This window comes from Poecile atricapillus, chromosome 20, assembly GCF_030490865.1.
Source record: "Poecile atricapillus isolate bPoeAtr1 chromosome 20, bPoeAtr1.hap1, whole genome shotgun sequence".
Taxonomy (NCBI): domain Eukaryota; kingdom Metazoa; phylum Chordata; class Aves; order Passeriformes; family Paridae; genus Poecile; species Poecile atricapillus.
The window spans coordinates 5,331,590-5,351,359 of record NC_081268.1 but is presented as its reverse complement, the minus strand read 5'-3'; the positions used below and the strand labels follow the sequence as shown (position 1 = coordinate 5,351,359).

General features: G+C 58.5%; 1 protein-coding gene across 2 annotated transcripts; it reads left to right on the top strand.

The window, feature by feature from the left end:
* The first annotated feature begins 972 nt into the window (after positions 1-972).
* On the top strand, positions 973-19,402 carry LAMC3 (laminin subunit gamma 3). 2 transcript variants are annotated; one of them, XM_058853974.1, is made up of 28 exons: positions 973-1,362; positions 5,046-5,350; positions 5,536-5,666; positions 6,190-6,356; positions 6,691-6,879; positions 7,053-7,170; positions 7,251-7,349; positions 7,562-7,698; positions 9,093-9,209; positions 9,515-9,710; positions 9,918-10,030; positions 10,272-10,490; positions 11,906-12,094; positions 12,177-12,422; positions 12,749-12,902; positions 13,011-13,153; positions 13,235-13,413; positions 13,503-13,641; positions 14,050-14,255; positions 14,533-14,609; positions 14,725-14,859; positions 15,152-15,296; positions 15,415-15,573; positions 15,807-15,909; positions 16,010-16,209; positions 16,342-16,488; positions 16,687-16,786; positions 17,408-19,402. In XM_058853974.1, exons 1-28 carry the CDS (start codon positions 996-998, stop codon positions 17,650-17,652), a joined length of 4,725 nt encoding a protein of 1,574 aa, XP_058709957.1. In that variant the 5' UTR covers positions 973-995; the 3' UTR covers positions 17,653-19,402. The 2 variants fall into 2 exon arrangements, with proteins under 2 accessions (XP_058709957.1, XP_058709956.1); XM_058853973.1 differs by having other exon boundaries at positions 15,412-15,573.
* The last annotated feature ends 368 nt before the right edge of the window (positions 19,403-19,770 follow it).

Genomic DNA, 19,770 nt, shown 5'->3' with positions numbered 1-19,770 from the left:
GGGAAGCGGGGGGGAAGGGAGCTTAAATTATAAATGAGTACTAAGTTTCCAGAGCCCCTGTGGGCAGCTCAGTGAAGCGCTGTGGGGGTCAGAGTTCCCCTGTGCATCCCACTTTTGCAAATACAGCCCCGTGAGGTGTGGGTCAGGGTTTGCACAGGGGCATGGCATCGTGCCAGGCTGCCTCTCTCCCTGTTTGCTGTCACCCTCCTGCCCCCATGGGCCAAATCTGGAGGGTGCCATGGTCCCCAGAGGGATTCCACTGACACAGACTATAATTAGCATTACCTGAGAGCTGCTGATGGGGTCTGGTAATGATCTGGTTTTGCCACCCCATGGAGATACCTCCACAGGAATGTGCCCTCACTTGGGTCCAGGGGACTGGGCTGGCTCATGGCAACAGGCATGGATGGGACCCCCAGTGGGTGTGGAGGCATTGGGGTGTCACAGACCCACAACCCAGGCAGGCTGGTGTAAGTGGTTGAGCAGTCAATGCCCCATAAATCAGTGTGGGGAGAAGAAGGTGCTGAATCTGTTTCAAAGCCTTTCTTTAATCCCCTCTTGATTTTGGGGCTGCAAGAAAAGTGGTGACCCCCACCAACTGAAGGAAAAAGCCTCATGTGAGATATGTACCACCACAAGCTCATTCCCAGGGCTGAGAAATGGAGGAACTCGGCTATAGCTACACAGAGATGCAAATCCCCAATCCACAAAACAATGGAGATGTCTTGGGGATGGAGCACTGGATGGTCCCATCCCCACGGTCTGGGGACTAAGATATCTTGCGGAGATCCCAAACTCCACAGCTCTGCCTCACATACGAATATTTCGACATTCCCAGCAGCTTCCACAAGATGGACCTCGGAGCGAGAGGAGGTGCCGGGTAGGGGGACCCGTCCCATCCCATCCCATCCCATCCCACCCCGTCCCATCCCGTCCCGCCTGCTGCCGCGCTGCCATCCAGAGGAGGCTCAGAGTCGGGCCAGGAGAGCGGCAGCATGGCACGGCCTGCCGGGCTCTGCCTGCTGGCCCTGCTGGCCCTGGGGACGGGGGGCTCCTCCTCCTGCTGGGACCCTCGGGGGCAGCCCCGCCGCTGCATGCCCGTCTTCGAGAACGCCGCCTTCGGCCGGGCCGTGCTGGCCACCAACACGTGCGGCTCGCCCCCGGAGGACTATTGCCTGCACATGGGAGCCCAGCACGCCAGCGCCCTGTGCCACCGCTGCGACGCCAGCGACCCCCGGCAGCACCACAACGCCTCCTTCCTCACCGACTTCCACAGCCAGGAGGAGAGCACCTGGTGGCAGAGCCAGTCCATGGCCTTTGGCATCCAGTACCCCAACTCCGTCAACATCACCCTGCACCTGGGTAAGTGCCAGCAGGAGCCCTGGCGGTGTCGGCGGAGGGTGCATCGAGTGCAGGGTGAAGAAGTGGGGGGTAGATGCTCCTGCATCCTGTAGCTCTTGCTGCCAGTGCTGGATTAAGGACAGGAGCCTCCCCATGGCTTTTTAGGGGGTGCATGGAGGGAGCTGCCCTCTGCACAGCGCTGAAAGGCCTCGGGGAGGGTCTGCCCTGCCCATCAGCCGAGCCCCAGCATGCCAGAAGCTGTGCCTGCCTGTGCTGCTTCCCAGCCAGCCATGCCCGGAGTGCCTGCTCTCCCCTTCACCCCAGGCTGCTTTTTACTGATGATGGAAGCCTGCGGAGCAGAAGGCAGATGGTTCCTACCCCGGGAGAGCTTTGCCCGGGGAGGATGACTACCATGGGTGCCAAGCCCCTCCTGTTTCACCCCCGTGCGTTGCTCAGGGTGCCGGGTATGTCTCAGGGTGCCAAGCTCCAGACACATCGTGCAACCCCAGTAGGTTTCCCCAGCTGGCATCCGAGCCTCTGTGTTTTAAATACCGTGCAAGCCGCCCACTTGGAGGGTACTTAAACCCAAGGGGCATGCCTGGCATTTTAAAAAGATTTTATAATATTTTCCTGCCATCTAAACTCTCCTGGCTGTTGGCCAGCGCTGTAAAATCTTCATTCTCTGCAGTCTCCTGCCATCTGCATGCCGAAGGCGGGTAGTGGAGGAGCTGCGGCTGGAGCTGGTGAGGGGATAGCTGAGTGTCGGTGTGGCACTGAACCGTGCTGGGATCCAGGCTGGTCGGGGTGACGGTGGAGGGTCCGTGCCAGCCCCGGCAGTGACTCGGGAGCAGCTCGGCTGGGTGGAGGTCGCTGCTTTCCCAGCGCCCTGAGAGCTGGAGGACATCTGGTCCTGTCCCCGGGCTGGGGCTGGGCTCCCCGCCGGGCATGAAGAGCAGGGCTGGAGCAGTCTGCCATCCTCACTCCCTGCTCCTGCCAGCCCTGACAGAGGGGATTTGCCGGCCTCTTGTCCACCTAACACAGGTTGTCAGATTGTCTTGAATCCGTTTGTGGGTGACCCGGGTCACAGACCACCCGAATGCAGCCTGTGTGGCTGAGCCAGCTGCTGCCAGGCAACTTTGTGGCCACCAGTCCCAGCTCGGCACAGCCGCATGTGTGGGCTCTGCAAGCCCCGGGGCTTCCTTTCCATTCTCTGTCCTTCTTCCAGCTCTTCCCTGGCTCCTCGGTGGTCCTTCTTGGACCCCACACTCGGGTTTCCTGTGGAGTCCAGTCTCTGTGACTGCCCTGCTGTGTGGGTCTATGTTTACACAGCCAAGGCTAAAGCACTGCACCAAGCTCATCCTCAGGCCTGTCCCTATATCCCTCTGTGAGCTGGAGCATCCTCTGCAGTTGTACCCTTCTTCCTGCATGGCTCCTGTATCTTGCCAGGCTAAAAAGTACCATCTTGGTGCTTGGCACATCATTGTCTGACCTTTCCCACAGTGTCTGCGCCCTCTTCTTGTCCCAGCCATAAACATTTTTATTGCTGCCTTAATGATTTCACTTGGGTTAAGCAGGAAAAGCCCAGCTGGCCCCTGCAGTCCCCTGGAATGCAGCCTGGGTTGAATCCTTGCTCCTGAGCTCCAGTGAGTAATTGGGTGTTTCAACCCATGTAGTGTGTCCCCCAAGCCTGCCTGTCTTGCTCAGTCACACCTCTTGTATGTTCTCTAGCGTGGTTACCTGGGGAGCTTATTAAATAAGACATGGGATGACTTGGACAAGACCCGTGTTTACCTGCATGTTGTTGATTGGCGTTAATTAGATTATGCTCCTTTAAATCTCTCCTCCCTGTGAAGATCCAGCCATGCTGTTATGGTGCATTGGGCTTGCATCTGGTCGATCATCCCAAGTGTCCACAGCTCTTGCATTTGCCCTGTCAGACGTCAGGAAGGAACCCAAAATATCCACGGCTTGCAAAGGCAGCAGACACCAGGGCTCCTCAGGAAGCAATCTGAATGCCAATGGCTCATTTTGGAGTGTCTAGATCAGGAGCTATCTGTGTCTGTGACTGACTCTGATTTTCCTGTGGGAGAGCCCGGAGCTGAGGTTTGGCAGGGACTAGAGATGACAGGACATGTAGGTGACATGACTGTCCCACATGCTCCTTTCCTCCTTTCCAGAATTCTCTTCTTGGAGCCCCAGAGCAGTACAAGCTGCAGTTTGGGCTCAGGAGAAGGCAGGTGCACATTGTGTTCAGGTGACAGCGCAGCTGGGAGAGCACCCAGGGGCCTTGGTGCTGCCTGTGCACCCTTTCCAGCATCACTGTCCTGCAGCTTTGGGACATGTCACACCTGATCAACAAAGAGGAGACAACTGGCCTGGGTTATTCTCTGAATATTTTTCCTAAGGAGAAATTGGCTGATTAAAAAGCCTCTGGACTTTTAAAAAGTCTGGGAAAAGCACACGCTCTCTCATAAAAATTTCTCAGAAAAGTGAATCTCCTCCACCCCAGCTGGAGGCACCAAAATGGGGCTCCCCCAGCATGGTCATCCCCTCCCCTCGCACGGGGCCATTTGGGGCAGGGGAGGTTTATTGACACAGCACTGCGTTCCCTTCCTCTCCCAGAGGAAACTGCTCCGGGAGGTGACGGCCCTGACCTCGCTGTTTTGGTAGACAACCCCTTGGGACCGCGCTGCCTGGAAACCGGCGCCTGCCAGGCGTCCCCCCTGCATGGGGTGCAGGACAGGGGCACCCCTGCTGCCTCCAGCCCGGAGCAGTCCCAGAGGAAGGGGAGAGGCACAAGGCGAGGGTGGGACAGCCCCGCTGCAGCCCCTTCTTGGCCCTCGTCACCTCCGGGTGGGCTGGAGTGGGTCTGTCCTCCTCTCCAGGCTCTCTGCCGGGCGATTCCCGCATCCCTGATGGGATGCAGCTGCTTTTCCCAGCGCTGGTAGCCGGCTGCCTCGGCTCCCCCGCAGCAAAGTCGCGGCACATACGCGACAGTATTCATATGGGCCCAATTAAAGGCTTGTTTTCCTAGTCCCGGAATAACCCCTCTAACATTCCCAACTCATTATCTTTTCAAATAAAGCCAAAACCTTGCAGCTAATTGTTTTGTGCTGTCAGGAGTGGTGCTGTTATGGAGCAATCCGGGCTTTGAGCTCATCCTTCATCTCTGGCAATTAAGTGGGTCTGATGTTCACTTTGGTGTTTTCTCTTTTCCTTTCTGCTAATCCTTTCAAGCTCTTTCAGAGCTCACTGGACGCCCCAGGGATTGGTGGCCTCTCTTTGTCCCAGTAAAGATGGAAGTGAGGCTGGGTCCTGGCATGCAGCTCCCTGGGAAGGGATTGGCCTTGACCCTTTCCAGCTCTCCATCCCTAAAGCACCACTGTCCTGGGGATGCTTTCAGTGCTGTGGCCTTAACTCTTCCCCCACAGCTGCTGGATAGAGCCTGGATTGGAACTGCCCTTTGCCCATGCAACCCACTCAGTGCACCCACACAAGGAGTGGGTACTGCACTGGGGAGAGAGCCAGCTTGGATCTGGACAGGGCTTGGGCTGCACCAAGGAGGAGCTGGTTAAGGGCAGCAGGGTGGTGATTTGTCCATTTTTAGCTGTGGTGGGTGCAGCAGGAAGCTGTTGGGATAATTCAGCCTGTGGTGCCCATCGGGTGGCTGGCAGAGAGTCGCAGCACAGTGGGTTTGTCCCCAGGCAAAGCCTACGAGATCACCTACGTGAGGCTGAAGTTCCACACCAGCCGCCCCGAGAGCTTCGCCATCTACAAGCGCAGCCGCGCTGAGGGGCCCTGGGTGCCCTTCCAGTTCTACAGCGCGTCCTGCCAGAAGACCTACGGGAAGCGGCCGCGGCAGTACCTGCGGCCCGGCGAGGACGAGCAGGTGGCCTTCTGCAGCGACGAGTTCAGTGACATCTCCCCGCTGAGCGGGGGCAATGTGGCCTTCTCCACCCTGGAGGGACGGCCCAGCGCCTACAATTTTGATGGAAGCCCCGCACTGCAGGTGCCACCAGGGTGGGAGGGGGAATGGTGCAGGGACCCTTGGGATCAGTATTGTACTCAGCTGGGGTAAAAGTGCTGGCAATGCACTGCATCCCTGCTTGAAAAGCTGCAGGATGTGTCCTGGTTGGGGTGGGTGCTGGTGGCCCACACCTCTCCACCAAGGTGCCTTCCCCATGTCCCTTGCAGGAGTGGGTGACAGTCACTGACCTGCTCATCTCCTTGAACCGGCTCAACACATTTGGGGATGACATCTTCAAGGACCCCAAGGTGTTGCAGTCATACTACTATGCCATATCTGACTTCTCCGTTGGTGGCAGGTGAGGGGCAGCAAGGCAGAAGTATGGGGACATTCTTGGGGCTGTGGGACTGGGGCAGTTGCTCCTCAACTCAGTCTTGTCTGAATTGTGATTTTGGGGCAAATTGCTCAGATGTGGCTTCCGTGTGTAAACTGGAGCTGGAAGTGCTGAGATGGGTGATTAAACCTGGAGACCTCCCAGCAGTTGTCATTTTCCCACTGGCCCACTCCATGTGCTGTATTTGCTTTGTTCCCCCCCATCCTAATGGCTTTTAATGACACTGGGGCTCGTGTTGCTCCTCCTGTGACCCTGCTGGTCCCTGGGCACTCCAAAAGGGGAGCCCTCGTCCTGTGACCTCCTGACTGGCCAGGCTGGGAGAGCCTCGGGGACACGATGGGTGGCTTCAAGGCCATCTGAGCTGCTCTCACCCCACAGCCAGCCCAGCAGCAGGGTCACACACTGCACAGCCTGGGCACTGTCCCAGCGCTGCTGCTGCCCACACCGGTGCTCAGAGCGGCTCCCCCACGAGGGGGTCTCCCCACAGGTGCAAATGCAATGGCCACGCCAGCGAGTGCGCACCGGACGAGGCCGGGCAGCTGGTCTGTGTGTGCCAGCACCACACGGCTGGCACCGACTGCCAGCGCTGCCAGCCCTTCTACCAGGACCGGCCCTGGGCACGGGGCACGGCCGAGGCTGCCAATGAATGTCTCCGTGAGTATCTCCCGGCCTGGCTCCGTGGCTGGCCCTGGTGGGCTGTCCTGCTGCTGGATCAGCTCATCCGGCACCTCCTGCCCTTCCTGCACCTGCTCCGTTTTGGGAGGGAAGGAGGATTTGTACCCGGGGCTCCCCTTCGCAGCAGCAGCAGCCCGAGTTCCCTTTACCCCACCTGCTCCTTGTGGTGCTGCACCCATCTCTGCTTCCAAGGGCAGGCAGGCACCGCCGAAAGCTCTCGCTGCTGAACCAAGAGGTCCCTGTGGCTCATCCGGCCCCACCGGAACCTCCAGTGCCCGCCAGGTGCTCACTCGTCCTCCCGCCTCTCCCCCAGCTTGCAACTGCAGCGGCCGCTCCGAGGAGTGTTTCTACGACCGAGAGCTGTTCCGGCTCAGCGGGCACGGGGGACACTGCCTCAACTGCCGCGACAACACGGCCGGGCCCCACTGCGAGAGCTGCAGGCAAAACTACTACCGCTGGGAGCCGCAGGGAGCCTGCCAGCCCTGCCACTGCCACCCCGCAGGTGCGTGGGGCTGCGCCCGGCCGGGCTCCGGCTGCAAAACCCCTGCCCCACTGGAGTTTGCTGGGAGGGATTGTTTCGGTGGATTGTAGCTTGTTCAGGGTTTCCCCATCTTCCCCGTCCTGTGTCTGTCTCCGGCTGGGGCTGAGCCTCAGGGCTGGCCGGGGTCCCCACAGGCTCCCTGCAGCCCCAGTGCGACGACTCGGGGACCTGCGTCTGCAAAGCCAATGTGACGGGCTGGAAGTGTGAGCGCTGCAAGGACGGCTACCACAGCCTCAGCGAGGGCGGCTGCAGGTGAGGAGGAACCCGGCCCTGGGCAGGAGCAGCAGGACGGGACCGGGGCTCACCTCCTGCCTTTATCTCACCCCGTCCAGACCCTGCACCTGTGACCCCGCGGGCAGCGTGGGCACCTGCGACCCCAACACGGGGCACTGCACCTGCAAGGAGAGGGTGGAGGGGCACCTGTGCAACAGGTAAGCACCGTGGCCCTGACAGGGGGACAAGAATACTGTCCCTTTCCGGTCTTGGACTTAGTGGCAAGGCTGTGGGGCTGCATTCCTCTGGACCACTGTGACCGGGCTCACAAGGAGCTGTCACCAGTGTCTCACACAGAGACATATCCATGGTTCCCTCCCCTGCTCCGCTCGCCCTGTACCACATTCTCCTGTTTCCTCGCTGTGTCCAGGTGCCAGCCGGGCTGGTTTAACCTGCAGCCCCACAACGCCATCGGCTGCACCAGCTGCTTCTGTTACGGCCACTCCAGCGCCTGCAGGGCGGCAGATGGCTACGAGGAGACTCACATCCTCTCCGACTTCAGCCAAGGTAACCACCCCCCTGCCCCGGGTGAAACGGAGGGCACTGCTCTGCCAATTTCAGCCAAAAATTGTTTGGGAAGGATGTGGTTGAGCGTCCCTTTTTGGGGCTGAGCATCCCCCTCTGAGCTAACTGGTGGTGATGGGTGCAGAGGGTTTTTTCTGGCTTGCCCCTGTTTTACAGTTAAACCTCTGTTTCTGTCCCCAACTCCACGGGGACAGGCTCTCCGTGACTCCCCGTGGAACCTCTCCATGCCAACCTGCTCCTGGGACTGTGCGTGGCTCAGGAAGGGCTGTGAGAGCAGGCATGGACATTCCACCACACCAGGGACTGCAGGAGCGCTAAAAATCAGCTCAGAAGGATTAAAAAAAAAAAAAAAATAGGATGGAGCCTGCTGGGAACTTTCCCAATTATTCCCTTCTCTCCTCATGCTCGGCTGGGATGTGACAGCGCGGCGGGGCGGGCAGGATGGCGTGCTTTTGCAGGGCTGGAAGCGTGCGGGATGCTCGGGGAAGCCCTGCCATCTGCTGTGTGTCCCGGCGTGTGCAGCCCCGCTGCGGGGACACCGCAGGGATGGGCACCCACGGCAGGCACCCTGCTCCGCCGCGCCTGTTCCCAGATGGATACGAATGTGCCAGGCACGGGTGGATCTTAATTGCCTTTAAACCGAGCTGCAAATTGCTGTGCTGCTGAAATGTGTTCCACGGCCTTGAAACGGAGCCAGGCTTTAAACCGAGCCTTTTTTTTCAACCCTTCACAAAGCCAATTTGGGGCTGCTCCTTTGGGAACTGGTTTGGCAGTCTCCGAGCTGAGATGCAACCACAGCACCCTCCTGAAGCCTTGCTCCCCAAAACATTCCCCAGTCCACAGTGGAGGTGGATCAGATGGAATTTTCTAGGTGAAAATATATATTTGGGATGATTTGATAACAGAGCACAGCCCACTTGAGAGATTTCCAAGTGTTTGTCCTGCAGGGCTGGAAGAAATAACTAACCCTGCGGAGCAGGGAGGAGTTTAACTGGTTTCTTAAGGAAACCAACTTAATGCAATTACACCCCGTCTCTTCTGGGCTTCTCCAGCATTTCTCCTCAGGCTTCCTGTGCTCACCAGCCCACAGTAATGTCAGAATGGCAGCATAGGCAGTGGGGAAAAAGTTAAAAGATAATTATTTCCTTCAAATCTAAGAAAATAAATAGAGGAGGGGTGGTTAAGGCCACCCTCGAGTGCATGACAGCACAGAGCCCAAGTGGAGCAGGGTGTTACAAAGTGCTGGCCCTTTCCAAACCTCGAGAGAGTGTTGGGAGGAGGGACAGAGCCCCTGAAAGCAGCACCCTGCTGGTGCTGTGCTGGTAAGGACTCACTGCTCCCTTAGCTCTGCACTGTCACTGTGTCCTGACACACAGGGCTGGAGGGCTGGACTGCCACATCTCCAGGCACCACAGACCTGCCTCTGCGCTGGGCTGGCCAGGAGATCTTCACTGAGTGGGATGGAGAGGAGCCAGTGGATTTTCTTGCACCAGGTATTGTGTGTGCTGAGTCCCTGGGCAGCTGCTCTGCTGGCAGGACCCCCTGGAGCTCTCATCCCACTGCTGGTGCAGGAGGCAGTGCGCTCTGCTCCAGAGCGGGGCATGTTCCTGTAGCAGAAGACAGTGGGGGGTATTGGAGCAGTGGACCAGGACCCCAGGAGGGAAGGTTGGAGCTAGCACCACTCTAGGAGGGTGGCTGTGGCTCTTGATGATGCTGGTGGGACTAGGACTGCACTGGCAGTCCTGGCAGAGCTGGTGCCTCCATGTCCTACAAGCTTTGCTTCTCTCTCCCCTTGCAGAGAAATTTCTGCAGAACCAGCGCCTCAGTTATGGGCAGCTCCTGTCTGTGCTGCTGGGAGTGGAGAATGGGACAAGAGCAAAAATCGGGGTGCCCCTGCTGCAGGTTCAGTTGCTGCTGGAGGGTGAGGGGATGAAAATCACCATGTCCAGCAGCAAGAGCCAGCCCCAGCATGGGAAGCAGGCCGTCACCTTCAGGTACCCATCACGGTGTTTTGGGGAGCCTCAGTGGGGTTTAGGGCTCATTTTTCTGGGCTGCCCTGTACCTGGGGGTTCAGCCCTGCTCTCTGCCCCCCCTCAGGGATTTAACTGGGCTGGGCCCGGGTCCCAGCCAGGAGCCAAGCTGTCCTGCAGCACCTGGCTCAGGCTGACCCTGTCCTGCCTCCCACACTCACTCTCCAACAGGCTTCATGAGGCAGAGGAGGGTGTGGAGCCTTTGCTGTCAGCCTTCAGCTTCCAGCGCCTGCTCTCCAACCTGACCGCCCTGCACCTCCGTGTGAGCCACAGCCCTGTGAGAGGTGGGTGGCTCCACAAAACATCCCCATGGGGACCAAACTGGGGTGGGACTGGAGACATCGAAGCAGCATCAGGCTTTCAAGGACGAGAGGGACTGTAGGGGTTGTTTTGGAGCAGGGGCTGCCTGTGAACACCCCTAGGCTCTCAAGGAGGTATTTTGGGGTCTCCTCTGCTGTCTGGAGCATTTCAGAGCAGAGCAGGGGATGCACCATCCCATTCCTACACTGCTCTCCTCTCTCACAGGCAGGTTGTCCCTGAGCAAGGTCCAGCTCACATCTGCTCGCCCCGGGCCAGGCACACGGGCTGGCTGGGTGGAGAAGTGCACATGTCCCGTGGGATACACCGGGCAGTTCTGCCAGTCCTGCGCACCTGGATTCAAGAGGGAGATCCCATTTGGTGGCCCCTTCGTCAGCTGCGTGCCCTGCACCTGCAACCAGCACGGGGACTGCCACCCCCTCACAGGTGTGCGCCCCCAGCCCCTCCACTCACCTGTTGCTCCATGCATGGGTGACAAGTCCATGCCTGTGCTTGTTCTGAGGGAAGCTGGAAACCATTGGTGAGGTTGTGGTTCCCAAAATTTGCAAGTTGAATTGCTTGGGAAGGTTCTAGGGACAGGGCTCGTAACTGCAAAGATAGAGATTAATTATAATGAAGTGCAAGAATGGTGGTGATTTGTAATTCCAGAAGCATTTTTCATGATACCTTCTTACCTTTAAGGAGGAGAAGGGAAGGGTGCTGGTTCTCAGAGGAGTGGGGGAGCAGGGGTCAGGATGGCAGAGAGGGCTTTGCTAGGCAACATCACTGCCCGATGAGAGGAGCAGGACTGGGCACAGCTCTGGAATCTGCAAACTGAGGGTTAGCCTGAGCAGAGAAACAAGGATAACGCAGGAAAGCACGGAGGTGCTAGGCTCGAGGGAAGACACCAGAAGAGCCAACTCTTGTGCTGCCAGCCCAACCCCTCGGTGGCTGGTTCTCTTCAGTGGGGAGTAACAATGATGTGCGGCCGGGATGGAGAGGGTTGGAGGAGGCAGAGTGCTCGATGAATGCCCCTGCCCTGCCCACGAAAACACGGCGGCAGCTCTGGAAACCCGCCCTCATCCCGCAGAGCCGGGGCTGGCGCCGCCGACTGCACAAACCCCAGGAATGGGGCCAGGCTTTTGATGTTCCGGCCTGGGCGCTGCCAGCCCGCGCACTTCCTTTAGTTTATTTTTCCACTTCTTCCTGCCACCCGCTTTTTCTTTCTTTTCCATCGTCTGAGTCTGCCTGGATGTGTGGAAAATGGAATAACACCCCCTCCTGCGCAGCCTTCCTGGTATGACCCGACCCCATAACACACGGGGGAAAATCCTCCCCCTGCCTCGTCTCTCTCCAGTGAAGCAGAGAATCTGCCTGGAGCTAGGGGGTTCCTTGAGCACTCTTCCTCCTCTTCTTCCTCCCTCTCCTCCTCACAGCCGATTTCGGAAGGCTGACTCACCGGCTCGGCTCGCTCTGGAGATGCTCCCCGGTGGGTGCCGGCCCGGCTGTTTGTGTTTTCCAAGGCAGGCGGGAAAGGATGCGCCTCGACTTTGGGAAATGTGTTGTGGATTACGGCAGGCGCCGGCAGCCTCCGCGCACATTGATGGTGCTGTCTGCGCCAGCGCTGCCTCGTCCCTGCCTCGCTGTGGCCTCCGTGTCCTCTCCAAAACCTTCTCCCTTGACCAAAGACAGGGCAAGGAAGGAAAATGTCCCGAGTACTGGTTGGGGATGTGCAGCCCCTCGGTTGGAGCTGCACATCCCTCTCGCCACGCTCAGCGCTGGGCTCTCTATCCCTCCCGCATCCCTGCCGTCATTCGGGGCTGGGTTTTCACAGACCCTCAGCTCCATTTTCCTCCCCGCAGGGCACTGCCGGTGCTTGCACAATACAGAGGGTCCCTCCTGCGAGCGCTGCAGCCCCGGCTTTTACGGCAACCCCTTCCAGGGGCGCTCTGATGATTGCAAGCCCTGCCCCTGCCCCGGCCGCTCGCCCTGCACCGAGGTGCCCAGCAGTGGGGAGGTGGTCTGCACCCACTGCCCCCCGGGCCAGAGAGGTGAGGCTGCGGCTGGGTGGGCACAGGGGCTGTGGGCAGCATCGGCACGGCTGGGTCCTCCTCACCTTTCCATCTTCCCCAGGAAAACGCTGTGAGCTCTGTGATGACGGGTTTTTCGGGGACCCCCTGGGGCAGAGAGGTCCCGTGCATCCCTGTGAACCCTGCCAGTGTCATGGGAACGTGGATCTCAATGCCGTGGGGAATTGTGACCCTGTGTCTGGCCGATGCCTGCGCTGCCTGTACAACACCATGGGCGACCACTGTGAGCGGTGTCAGCCGGGCTTCTTCGGGGATGCGCTGGCTCCCAGCCCTGCTGGGAAGTGTGCACGTATGTACAGCCCCGGGCACAGCTCACTTGCAGCCAAAACCCTCCCAGCAGTGAAGGCAGAAGGTGGAAGGGGGTGCCCAGTAGGTTTAGGGATGATGGATGGCCCAGGTTACCCCACGTGTTCCAGAATGTCCTTTGCTCTCTTGCTGCACTGTCATCCCTCCCCAGAGATACTCTGGCCTGCAGGGGGTCTTTCTCTTGGAGCCCTGGTTGATAGGAGAATGTGACTTTCCACATTGTCAGGAGCTCAGCCCCAGTACCCTGTTCTTACAGTCCTATCCCCCAGCCCCAAGCTGGGGTTTAGGAGTTATTTTGTTTTCCCATAGCTTGTGATTGCAACCCTAATGGCTCAGACCCGAGGCTGGAGGGCTGTGATCCTGGCACAGGCCAGTGCCACTGCCTCCCACACGTGACAGGCAGAACCTGTAGGCAGTGCCAGCCTGGCTACTACGGCCTGGAGCCCACCGTGGGGTGCAAGAGGTATGTGGGGCACGGCATGGGGCTGCCAGGGGACAGCAGTGGCTCCAGGTTCCCGGCTCTGCTCTCTGCATTGGTTGCCTGCTCATGACCCTCCACTTCTTGTGCCAGCTGTGAGTGCCACCCAACAGGGTCACGGGAGAGCGGGTGCCACATGCTGACGGGGCAGTGCTCCTGCCAACCAGGTGTCACAGGGAAGAAATGTGATCGATGCCAGCACGGCTTCTTTGGCTTCTCTGCCAGGGGCTGCCGAGGTAATGGGAATGGGGACTGCATCTTTGTCCCTAAAGCAGGGCTGGCAGCCACAGTGTGATGCCTTTCTGCTACCACTGCAGCCTGCAACTGCTCCCCGCTGGGCTCCATCACCCCGCAGTGCCATGAGAACAGCACCTGCCTCTGCCACCCTGGCTTCGTGGGCTACAAGTGTGACCGCTGCCAGGCCAACTTCTTCCTTGACCCACTGAGCTCCCGCTGCCAGCAGTGTCCTGCCTGCTATGGGCTGGTGAAGGATGAGGTACAGCCTGTGCCCTGCTGAGGCAGGCACAGCACTCCAGCCCTGCACTACCTCACTGTCCCTCATGTCACCCCATGTCTTGCCTGCAGGCTGACCGGCTGAAGGCCAGGCTGCAGGAGATGGAGGAATGGCTGCAGAAACCAGGCTGTGACGCCCACCTGGGCCAGTCTGCCATGCTGGGAGATGCACCCCGTGGAGATGGACTGCCCAGCCCACACCTCCTGAGAGGTACAAGGGACTCTCCTTCCTTCCACCCATTTCACCCTCTGCTCCCTCAGGGTGCTGTGACATGCTGGGTGGGTTCAAGGAGGTCCCAGGTGAGCGCTGGGCTCAGTGTGGTGTGACCAAGGGGGGAGGGCAGTGGAGGGGACATGCCTTTTTGGGAGGACAGAGCACTGCAAGGATGCTCACAACCCTGAGGTCTTGGAGCAGATAGTGATGGCAATTATCTCATGTACTCACGTACACATGGATACCCTTTGGGTGCTGAACTCCTGGGTCCCTCCTGAGCACCCAGAGGGACTTTCTTCCCCTTTCATTAGTGTGAGGCAGGGGCTGGGGCCTGGGGCAGCTCCACAGGGAAGCAGGGAGCCCCAAGCAGCCACAGTGGCAACGAGATGCTTGTGCTGCCCACAGGTGCCTGGGCCACCCTCTTGGTACAGATGGGGCAGCTGGCAGGGGCACTGAACACTGCACAAGGCCGTCTCACCAATGCCAGCCGGGCCTCCAGCTGCTCCCATCATGGCCCCCCCAAGACCTGCATCCTGCTGTCGGAGATTGGGGCCCTGCTGCAGTCGGCACAGCAGGAGATCCTGCACGCTGCGGACACCCTGGCTACCACGGTGTGGGCTCTCAGCGGCCCTGGCCTCCTGAGGGGCTGGTGGCAATCCTGGGGGGCACTGGAATGTGCCCCAGTTGTGACTGTTGGGGTGGGATGTGACCAGCAGAGTGGGTGAGGGGGAAAGCCTGGGGTCCGTGTAGGTATAGTCTTCCTTGCAGCTGAGTCAAGAGGAGATATTTTCCTTGCTCTAGCCCCACGTTCTTGGTGGTGCTGGGCTGGCCGGGTCCAGGGGTGCCTGCTCCCTGTCAGGGTCTCAGTGCTGCTGTTTGTGTTTCAAGGAGATTCTCCAGGAAATCCCATGGCAGCCCACAAACTGGAGCCACTGGGCACTGGAGGCTCAAGCTCTGTCCAAGAGGTAAGATTTGAACAGGCAGAAGAAGCTGTCAACCCAGCTGGGGGTGCAGGGGACCCACTCATTTGCCAGGAAGCTAATCCTGATATCCTCTCTCTGTGTATCCTTGTCCCTGCAGCCACAAGAACTCCATGGCACAGGTGGAGGCAGTGGTTGGGCGAGCACTGCGTGCCTCCAACACCAGCTCTGAGCTCCTGCGGATCCTGCTGGAGGGGAATGCAACACGGGACATGCAGGGCGAGCTGGAGGCCGGGTGAGGGGCTGGCACCAAGGAGGGCTGGCAGGGCACCATGACCCCTTTCCTCTGGCCAGGTCCCTGGTACAGAACTCGGTCATGGTGATTTGGCACCTGCTCAACAGGCACGTGCTGAGCACCTTCAAACTCATTGCACTGCAATGCTCTAAAGCAGAGGGACAGGGTGCTGTGTGGTGGGGGATTTCAGGAAAAGCCCCAATGCTATGTCCAGAGCCTGGTATCAAGTCATCCTCTTAGTCCTTTAAGGGACCAGAGGGCCCCAGCTGACAGCAGTGTCCTGTCCATGTAGGTATGAGGAAATCCAGCGGGCGCAGGAGGAGCTGGGTGCTGGCATGGCAGAGGTGGCAGTGGAGGCCAAGAGAGCTTTGACAGCCGTGGAACAGGCACATGCTGACCTGGCTGAGAGACTTCTGCAGGTGGCTGCTCTGAGGCAGGTGAGCAGCACCCAAGCTACAGCTCCTGCTGGCATCCCTACCTCCTGCTTTACCACTGCTGACTCCTGAGCTGGGAGATGATCTCATGGAGCTTTTGGCACTTCTGATCCTGCAGCAGGTGCTGCCAATGGAGGCTGGAAACCTGGCACAGGACCTGGCAGTGCTGGAGCAGGCAGCAGCGGCCCAGGAGCCGTTGGCTCAGCAGGCTGTGGAGGCATCCCGTGCACTGGCAGCTGGATTGCGCCTGGAGCTGCAAAGGATTCGTGGCTTCGAGCAGGTAATGGCTGCTCACGTGAATGGGCAGCCCCATCCCTGCTGTTTGAGCAGCTGGAGAGACCATGCCTGCAGCCAGGGAGCTGGGAGAGGATGTTTTGAGAGACATCTTCCATTGGGCTCCCAGATGTCCCTAGGAATTCACCTGTCAAATGGGAGTAGGCTGAATCCCACATTCCCCAGCTGGATGCAGCTCTTCACCCACTCCCCAGCCTCATTTCTCCTCTCCTCTCCCAGCTGCGGGGTCGGGCTGGCTCTGCCCATGACATGGCCACCACGGCTGTCTCCCGAGGAAAAGCTGTGCTCTCTGATGCCGAGTCCCTCCTGGCCAGCTTGGAAGGTAAAAGGCACCAGTCAGAGCATTTCCAGCCACAGCTTGCCTCTCACCAGGTGACAAGGGGAGAAGTGGACAGTTTGGTAAGGCCAGGTTGCTCCCATAGGTATGAAGAAGGTCCTGGGGCATCAGAAGAGTCAGGCTGCCCTGAGGATGAGGATGGCCACTGTGCGGGACAGAGTGATGGTGGATGCTCAGAAGAAGATCAGACAGGCAGGGAAGACACTGGGAAATTCCCTGTCCATCTCCATCACAGCCCAGAAGACAGCTAGGGAGGCTGAGCAAGTCTCTGAGGAGAGTGCCAAGGTCTGAGCTGAGGGATGTGGGGTGGAGCTGTTGGGCATGGCCAGGGTGGCAGCCATCCCCTACAGAGCCCAGGCTGCTGCAGGCAGGGCTGTGTGTCCCCAGGTGACTGTTCCCATCTCTGTCTCTTTGCAGAGGGCACGGGCTGTGCTGCAGGAGAGCAAACAGGCCCTCAAACATGCCAGCCAGCTCACCACACGTGCCAATGAGACCCAGAAGGAGCTCTCCTGGCAGGAGCACATGGCTGAGAAGCTCAGGGGAGACCTGGAGGAAGCTCAGCAGGTCAGATGGGTCCCCTTGGGCAGGTTGTGTCTTCCAGAACCTGGAAGCAGCTTTGCCCACAGCCCAAAGCATAGGGAACAAACTGGCTTGGGAGCTCCATTGTAGGGACAATGTCTTGGGGATGTTCCTGGGATCTCTTCTATCATCCAGCCACGGGTCAATGATGTCCCTGATCTATGTGTCTGTCTCTGTTGGAAGGTGGGGTCAGAGGTGAATGAGATGGCAAAAACTCTCCAGGAAGCCCAGGGCTCGCTCATGTCGGACATTGAGACCCTGAACAACCTGCTGAACAGCCTAGGTGAGACCTGGGGGGAAATGGAGTGCAGGTTCCAGGGAAAGGGCTGGGCTCTCAGCCACCAGGGCTCTCATGCTCACTGGTACTCCTGCTTGATGGCCATCCAGGCTGAGCTGGGTACTCCTGGACTGAGATCATCCATGGTCTCAGCAAAGCTTCTTTAAGGCTTGTGTCTTGAGGAAAACCCTCAGGAAGAACGAATTGAGGTTTGCTGAATATGTGTGCTCACGTCTGCTCTGGGTACACTGATCTCCCTTGGGATCCTCAGGGTGAGCAAGGCTGGCATAGTCCCTTTGGAACTGAGGGCTGTGCTAGACTGGGTATGTTCCTTGTTGCTGGTTGGGTTTGCTCCAGCTCCTGTTTTTATCATCTGGGTATATTTCTGAGCATCCAAGAAATTTTGCGAAAGGGTGGAAACTGTGACCCATTTGTAAGAGAGAGAGAAGTGCCCAGGCCCTGCCTGGAGCCACAGTTTTGTTTGCTTATCTGTGATTAGTGAGAAGCTGCAAAGCCTCCATGCCCTGCTGCACCTACTCCCTATAGTTTATGGTGCCATGGAGTATAACCAGAACATCTCCTGTGCAGGTCTCAGCTCTCATCCATGTCCTCTCCCCCCTTTCCCAGGTAACCTGGAGCAGGACACGGAGGTGGATGCAGTGTTGAGCGCCGGGAGGCTGCAGCTGGAGCAGCTGTGGCTGCGCCTGGCCACACCGGGACCCCTGGCCAGCCAGCTCAGCCGGCTGCAGCAGGAGGCAGCACGGCAGCAGGAGAAGATCCAAGCATTTGAGAGCGACTTGGCTGAGATCCGGGCCGACAAGCAGAACTTGGAGGACATTTTGCGGAGCCTCCCTGAGAGCTGCTCAAAGTGAAAGGTCGCTGGCTGCTGCCACATGCCTGCTGTGCCCACCCTGCACAGGGAATGGCAGAGGAAAGGACTCTGCATTCACCAGCATCAATCCTTCCCACCGCTCCCCACACTGCCCTCCATACAGTATCACACCCCAGGTCCTTTTCCACACCCGTTCAGGCTCTGCATGCCAAGCACTCTGCAGCATGACTCCAGCCACCACCTCTGCCCTTGGGATGGGGGGACACCCACCCACCAGGGACCACCGATGCTTCTGCGCAGGATCTGGAGCCATTCCAGGGTCGGTCTCTCACTGGAGAGTGAACAAAGAATCCTCACACATCTCCTCCATCCCTCCTTTCCCATCACAGCATGGCACACTGGGCAAGGACAGCTTACCAAGTATGTAATGTACCCAGGCTGTACTGCCCAGCACTCCCTCCTGCCCCAGGAGAAGAGAGCAGCTCTCACACACGTGCTGGAAGATGATCCTGCTTCACAGCACTCTGCAGTGTCATGCTCATGGGCTGTGGTCACAGAGAGGAATCCTGGTGAAGCCAGGCAGAGAGCTGCTTGCTGGAGAGCACACAGCTTGCCTGCTTCCCAAGGGAAGGGAGCTCACAGCAGGGAGGGTTAAATTAATGAGCAGAAACAAAAAAGCAAAGATGGATCCTCACCCAGCTCCTGGAAGGTGGGTGGGACATCCTCAGCCTGCTTCAGTATGAGAGGAGCTCAGGTCTTGCTGTTCCCTCACTCCAGGGTAACATAAGGCCACAGCCAGCTCTGCTTGGCTCACCAAATGTCACCAGGCATGGCTATAAACCAGCCAATTGCCACCAGTGCCAGGGACTGGGTGGCAGAGATGCAGGCAAGGGAGGTGTCAGAGCAGCAGCGGCCACAGCCCCACATTAGCACCTGTACCCCACTGGAGAGGAGCTGGCTGGTGGTAGCAGGCTGTGCAGCCTGTGTGGACTGGATGGGGAACAGCTGGACACCCGCTCCTTCCTGTGTCACTCCCACGGGGTGGCAGAGGTCAGTGGCTGTATTGCCTTTAAAGGAAAGGCATTTATATTCCCCTGTGCTCCCATGTGGGCTGGGCTGCAGGACAAGCCAGGTCCTGGCTCAGCCCGTCTTGTGCTGGCTGTACCGTGACTCCAGGTAGCTGAAGTCATTCCCATAAGACCAGAAATGAGTCCCCAGGCTGGAGCTTGCTTCATTTTTTAAACCGGTTTAATCTATGTTTTTCTGCTCACAGTGCTGCAAATCAGGTTTGCTAAAGTCTTGTGTAACTTAAGTAAAATTGCTGCCATCGATGTTGAATTCCCCCAGCAATATCTCTGGTGGGTCCAGTGGAACCTGGAAGGAATGCAGAATTTTCCTACTGAGAACAAAGCCATCACCCTTCTAATCCTGCACAAAAGCTGCCCAAGGAGTGGGATGCCAGAGCTGCAGTGCTGTGGGGGTGTGATAGCAGGGGCTCCCCTGCTGCTGCCCAAGGACAGCTCTGGGAAGGCAAAACCATGGAACAACGAGAGCACAGCGTGATCCGGCTTGGCCAGAGGCAGGGAGCCATGGCCACTTACTATCTCTCTGGGAGAACAATTATACATCTCCAGTGAACACACAAATCTGCTGCTCTTACAGAAATGTCAAGCCTCTGCTGTGTGCCTGCTGCTGAAGATGTGGTTCACACTGCCTCCTGCTCTTCCTGGAACTCTTGTGTTTTTAGCTGGTGCCACCTGCCTAGAGCTGTATCCATTAAAAATTCTTAATGTAACACACAGCTATCCATCCAGGATGTGTGGCGGCAGGAGAGCACACTGTACCTGAGGTTGCTGCTTTTAAAGAGCAGGGATTGAAATGCGGCTGCATTTGGGGTAGTGAGGGGCAAATGTCTGAGACTTCCCACTAAGCTCCACGTTAGTACATGATTTTAACATAAGGTGTCAGGCTGACACCGCGGGGCGTGCGAACCTGGCCGGGACACGCATCACCTCGGCCATGACCGTCCCTCGGCCTTATCCCTTATCCCGCTGCTCGTCTCTTATCCCGCTGCTCGTGCTCCAGGGTTTATCCAGCTCCTGGAAGCGCCTGTACCATCCCGCCCGTGTCCCTCTGCCGTCGGTACCGGCGGGGCGAT

What these genes read in the sequence shown, in the direction of transcription:
- LAMC3 (XM_058853973.1), top strand. Translation starts at nt 996, where the DNA reads ATGGCACGGCCTGCCGGGCTCTGCCTGCTGGCCCTGCTGGCCCTGGGG. An exon ending in CTGCCCCCCGGGCCAGAGAG is followed by an intron (nt 12,095 to 12,176) that starts GTGAGGCTGCGG and finishes CATCTTCCCCAG; the next exon opens with GAAAACGCTGTGAGCTCTGT. An exon ending in TCTCTGAGGAGAGTGCCAAG is followed by an intron (nt 16,210 to 16,341) that starts GTCTGAGCTGAG and finishes GTCTCTTTGCAG; the next exon opens with AGGGCACGGGCTGTGCTGCA.